Source organism: Belonocnema kinseyi, chromosome 8 (genome assembly GCF_010883055.1).
Source record: "Belonocnema kinseyi isolate 2016_QV_RU_SX_M_011 chromosome 8, B_treatae_v1, whole genome shotgun sequence".
NCBI classification, from domain to species: Eukaryota; Metazoa; Arthropoda; class Insecta; order Hymenoptera; family Cynipidae; genus Belonocnema; species Belonocnema kinseyi.
In genome coordinates, this window is record NC_046664.1 from 69,283,109 (window position 1) to 69,289,108 (window position 6,000).

A 6,000-nucleotide genomic window follows, 5' to 3' on the forward strand; every position below is an offset into this window, starting at 1 on the left:
ATAGAGATTAGTCATATCCGATGTAAAGTTGTCTGAACTTTCGATTTATGTGATCCGAATTTTTAAAAAATGCATTTGAAAATTGAAAAATTTTCAGATCAAAAGCATCGGTGGATTTCTACGATTTGTTGATTTTTTGCATCCATGTACCGAAACCTTCAAAATATACAGGTAGGTTTAAAAACATAGCGGCACCATATATGGTGGCTTGAAATGAAAAATTTTTGTATAAAAACTGTATTTTTTTTTAACAACAATTTTATTTCCATTTCCATGAAAATGAATGCCAGAAGACTTTTCGGGTCATTGATTACGAATATAATATCAGATTTTCAAAATTCAAGACGGCGGGTCCCATATGGCGGAAAACATTTTTTTAAATTCTTTAATTTTCATGAAAATTTTTAATAGGGGCTTGTTGGGTCACTGATTAAGTATATGTTATCAGATTGTGAAAATTTGTTAATTTTCCTAAAATTTAGTACTACGGTTTTTTGGGTTGCTAATTATACATAAATCATATACTCACTGGTATTACGGTGCGCTTCTTAGCCGATATATGTCGTATTCCGGCTTTCACCGCGAGGAGGTGAACGCTACGTGAAATCCTTTTTTTTATTTTTCTTTATTTTGATTTTCTTTTTTTTTTTTCTTCAAATATTTGTATCAGCGAAACAATAATGTAATCGTTTCTTTATTGATGATAAATTTAAAAGCAGGTTGTACATGTGTAGACATTACAAGCTTGACAAATTTTCTGCGTTCTTGTAGCACACTTTTGAAAATGCTCACTTTTTTGCGACTACTACACATTTATGTTGAGGAGTGAGGATTTTATTTATAATTAGCAATTTTTCTAAATTTTTGGTCTTACATATTGGAATAGCTACCTTGAATTTTAAAATTCTGATAACATATTCGTAATCAGTGAACAAAAAAACCCCTTAGTAAAAATTCTCATGAAAATAAAACAATTAAAAAAATTTTGGCCGCCATATTGAATCCTCCATCCAGAATTTTGAAAATCTGATATCATATTCGTAATCAACGACCCGAAAAACCTTCTGGTATACATTTTCATGGAAATAGAAATAAAATTGTTGTCGTTCAAAAAAATACAATTTTTCTACAAAAAATTTTCATTTCTAGTCTCCATATTTGGTACCGCTATGTTTTTTTTTGTTTTAAAAAACTTACCGGTATATTTTGAAGGTTCAGGTCCATGGACGCGAAAAATCCACAAATCGTATAAATCCACCGATGCTTTCGATCCGAAAATATTCAAGGAATTTTTTTTTAAATCACGTTTTTTATTAAATGAACAACCATAACTTTTTTAAAATGCATTTTTTATGAAATTCTAATTACTTAAATCGAAAGTTCATACAATTTTACATCGGATATAACTATTCTCAATTATTTTTAGGACCGTTTTGATAGAGCATGAAGCGATTGAAAAAAATGTTGAAAATGTGTCGGGCTGGGACCTAATGGATTAAAACTCTATCTCGCTGTCAGGGGCGGGAGAGAGGGGGTAACAGATTTTGTGACGATTTCATGACAATCGCAATATGCGACTTTAATTTTTATTATTGCTCAAATGAAGGTTTTTATTCTACTAATTTAAATCAAAATCGCTATAGTCTTTAGCTGTGAAAAATTATCCTTTCCAGTTCCACTGGGATTCGAACCCCCTGCAAATTTACGGCCTGGTGTTCTACCCGCTAAGCTCCGAAGAAGAACGAGATTTATAATTTTTTACAGTCCCCTACAAGGGCACAACGACATTACTTGCCTTATAAGAATCTATATTTCCAATCTTACTTAAAAATTGAATTTCGATGTTATGTTCTCGACTAGCTTCGTGAAATAGTTTTTTTGTCGATTTAATCATTAAATAATAAACTCTTTTTATGAAAATTTTATTTTCCAGTTAAAAATTAATTTTCAAAACTGAAAATGTAATCAATTTATTTTTATCTGAAACTTGATAGTTTTTAGTAGAAAATTTAACTATTACATTTTTTATTAAAGTATAATAATCAATTTTTCAAACTATAACTTTAGCTATTTCATTGATTCATTGAACTATTTTACTGGAAAATAAATTATTGGTAAATTTTTTTTTTGTCATATATAAATTTTTTAAATTTAAATTTAACTGTTCTGCTTTCGCACAAAATTGATCGTTCTTAGTTTAAAATCCAACTATTTAGTTTAAAATAAACTTTTTTGTTAATAATTCAATTGTTTTGAAGAAAGTTCGTCTTTTTGGCCTAAAAATTCAGCTGTTTTGTGGAATTCTTTTTTTTGATTGTTGAAACTTAATTTTATGAAATTGAAACTTAACTGTTCTGCTTTTTTTTTTATCTTTTTGATCTTTTTTATTTAAAGTACAACTCTCTTGGTTACATTCAACTGTTTTTTATTTGAAATTGAAATTATTTTTGGTTAGAATATCAACTATTACATTTCTTGTTCATAATTTTTGTTTGGATTTTATTTTTTTTTAATTGAACTATTTTTATTTAAAGTTAAAAACCTTTTTTTGTTGAAATATCAATTGATAGATTTTTCATTGAAAATTATTTTTTTTTTATTGAAAACTCATCTAATTGGTTGGAAGTTTTACTTCTTCAATATTCGTTGAAAATTACAGTATTACGTTTTAAAGTTAAATATTTTTTTATTCAATTTTATAAACTGAAAATTTAACTGTTTTATTTTTGGTTGAAAATTTATCTTATATCGTCGAAAGTTAAAATATTTGGATAAGAGTTAAATTACTTTATTAAGCATCCATTCTTTTAGTTAGAGATAGAATTATTTATTTTAAAATTCCTCTTTTTTTCTGAAAATTAATTTTGTTTTAAACAAAATATTTAATTAATTTTCTCGATTGAAAATTCAACTATATAATTGAATGTGAAACTACTTTGTTAACAGTTCAATTTATTAGTTAGAGGTTCTTATTGCTTGTGGAAAATTTAAATATATTGTTGAAAATTCTTTTTTTTATAAATCAATTTGTTTGACTGCACAATGTAACTATTGCACTTTTGATAGAAAATTAATTATTTTTAGTTTAATAATCAACTATTTAGTAGAAAATTAAATTTTTTTAGAAAATTAATATTTTCGGGTTGGAAATTCAACTGTTTTGAAGAAAATTCGTTTTTTGGCCAAAAAATTTAACGTTTGTGTTTAAATATTGTCAATTTGGATTGAAAATGAACCTTTCGGTTGAAAACTCATATTCACGATCAGAAGGTAAAGTGTTTTATAGAGAATTGCTCTTTTTGGCTTGAGGATTCAATAAGTTGGTTGATATATTTTTTTCTTTCTTCAATGAAAAATCTTTCTTGGTAGAAAATACATCTCTTTCGTTAGAAATTTAATTTTGTTTTGTTTTTAAAATTGCAACTTTTTTAAATGCATTTAACTGTTATTTATCAAAAGTAAAAATATTCTTTGGTTGAAATATAAACTGTTACATTTTTCGTTAAGTATTCATCTGTTTAGGTGGAATTGTTTAATTTTTTCTTGAAAATTACAAAACTTTTTTTTCTTAAAAAATCAACCATTTTGTTGAAAATTCAATTATTTTGTTAAAGATTCTACTATTTCGTTGAAAATTTAACTGTATTGTTTAATTTTTTTAATTCAACTGTCCTGTTGAAAATTTATTCTTCCATGCCTAAAATTAAACTATTTTGTTAAAAATTCATATTTTTCAATATAAAATATAATTGTTTTGTTAAACATTTGTATTTTTCAAGTAGAAGATTCCTCCTTTCAGATTTAAAATTCAACTGTTTTATAAAAAAATCATCGTCTTTTTGGCTCGGAAGTTTAACTATTTGATTGGAAATTCAACAGATTTGGTCAAAAAGTTATATTTTTTTCAAAAATTAAATTGTGTTGTTGCAAATTTGTTCCCTTTGTTTAAAAATGTATCTTTTTTGGTAGAAAAGTTCTTGGTTCAACAACTTGATTGTGAATGTAACAGAGTTTTTACCCAAATGGGGGGTGGGGGGTCGGAATTAAAACGTCAACCTGACAGAAAAAAGGAAGATTTTTGGCAAATAAAGTAGGAACTCACCACATGACAGTGGAAACCATTCGCATGATGACTTCGAAAACGGCCTTAAAAAAGTCTATCACAACTTGACCTTTTTCGCCAAGGGTTCCAAGGAAGGTGCCAAAGACCAAACAGAAAAATACTATTCCCAAAGTATTGGTACCACTTCTGTATTGGACAACTCTTATTAAATTTTCCGGTAGTTCTTCCGAATTTTCCAGTTTTTCTGTATAATTTTGAGAGGGCTCTTTTTTTGGAACATAAACTGTATGAGCCTATAAGAAAGAATTCTAATTAGCATTTTTTCAAAAATGGAACACTTTGAAATTTTCTGTATTTTTTTTTACCTGTTGGAAAGCTGCTTGAAAGAGATTGTCTGGAAACATGTTCCTGAAAGGAAAAACAAATTATTTATTTTTGAATAATTTAAATTTCTTCATTGAAGCTTAAAAGATATTTCTTTGAATCCACAAGAAAAATCAATTTTTTTTTGTTTGAAAAAGAAAGATATTTAGATGTTATTCTCCATAAGAAAAATAGACGGTTTGTCAATTCCATTCAGAATCGTCAATATTAGGTGAGTAAAGTTACAACTAAAAATTTCTCTTCACAATTGACCATAGAATATGAATAAAATATTACTTTTGAAATATCATGCCCAACAGTCGATTTTATAGGATCGCTAAAAACCCCATACGTGAAAAAATGGATTTTTCGATTCTTTAGTGGCAATTATGATTTTTTTGAGGATTTTTAAGGTAAAATTGTTTCTAATTCATCAAATACTTTTTTATACTAAAGATTATATTTTAAATAAATTATTTACAGAATTTATTATAGTTTTTAGTAGTTTTATCTTACATAGAATAAAGATAGAAAGTCGCGGTTTTTCAAAACTTTCCTGTTTTTGTTCAATTTTAAATGAGAATTAGGTAATAGGTAAGTAGTGTTAACAAAGCATCATTTCTTAGCAATTTAGTATTTATGGTAATAATGTTCTCTTCGAATAATACTGAAATTTCGTTTTTTCTGAAAATATCAACTTTTTGTCCACATTATGTTATAATTGAGTTAATATTTAATTAAATTTTGAAAAAATATTTGCTTAAACAAATAATTATTGTTTAGAGCAACATCTTCTACATTAATACTAGATATTTGTGGTATCTTTCCGAATTTTTTGATAACTTTCTAATTAGCGTGAAGTAATAATTAATTTAACTTAATGAAAATAATTTTCTCAAACAATATATTATCATTGTTAACTATATTATTTTCGCTTAGTGTTGCAATAAATTATCTTTTGTTTATAATTATCTTCACCTATATTAATGCAAAATTGTTGCTGAATATTATTTAAAAATTGATTCTGGTTAAGGTTCACTTATTACTTGTTCATAAATCAGAAGTAAAAGCAAAACTAAAGATTTCAGAAAAAAGTAAGTTTCTAGTATCACTCTAAGCGAAGATAGTTATGAAGAATAATCAATTTTTTAAATAAGTATGGTTGTTAATTTGTATTGTGTATTACCTCACTAAGAAAAACGTCGATAAAAAGTATAAAAGTTCAGAAAAACCCGAAAATTTTTAAACTAATATGAAGAAGATAGTTATAAACGATAATAAATTGTTTAAATAACAACTTATGTGAACTTGAAATATTATTACTTTACTTAGTAAAAAGTGAGTCGAAATTAAAAAATTTCGGAAGAAATCAGAAACTGGAAACAATAATAATTTGTTGAAATAATGATTTTTGCTAAATTAAATTAATTATCAAATTACTTTGTGTGAAAAGTAGCGGAATAGTTAAAAACTTCAGAAAAAAGCGAATTTCTAGCATTATTTAAATTTAATATGATTATCACGAATCATTTATTATTTTAACAATTAATTTGGCTAACCTAATTTAATTATTT

The 6,000-nt window shown here is 25.8% G+C and overlaps 1 protein-coding gene across 1 annotated transcript in view; it reads right to left on the bottom strand.

Annotated features, from left to right (window-relative positions):
• Positions 1–6,000, bottom strand: part of LOC117178968 (excitatory amino acid transporter) — a 65,361-nt gene that overhangs the window by 19,963 nt on the left and 39,398 nt on the right. Inside the window, exons 4-5 of the mRNA XM_033370564.1 lie at positions 4,429–4,471; positions 4,103–4,356 (exon numbers count right to left, since the gene is read on the bottom strand). Of these exons, the coding sequence (XP_033226455.1) occupies positions 4,103–4,356; positions 4,429–4,471 (297 nt within the window). The remainder of the gene's footprint in view (positions 1–4,102; positions 4,357–4,428; positions 4,472–6,000) is intronic.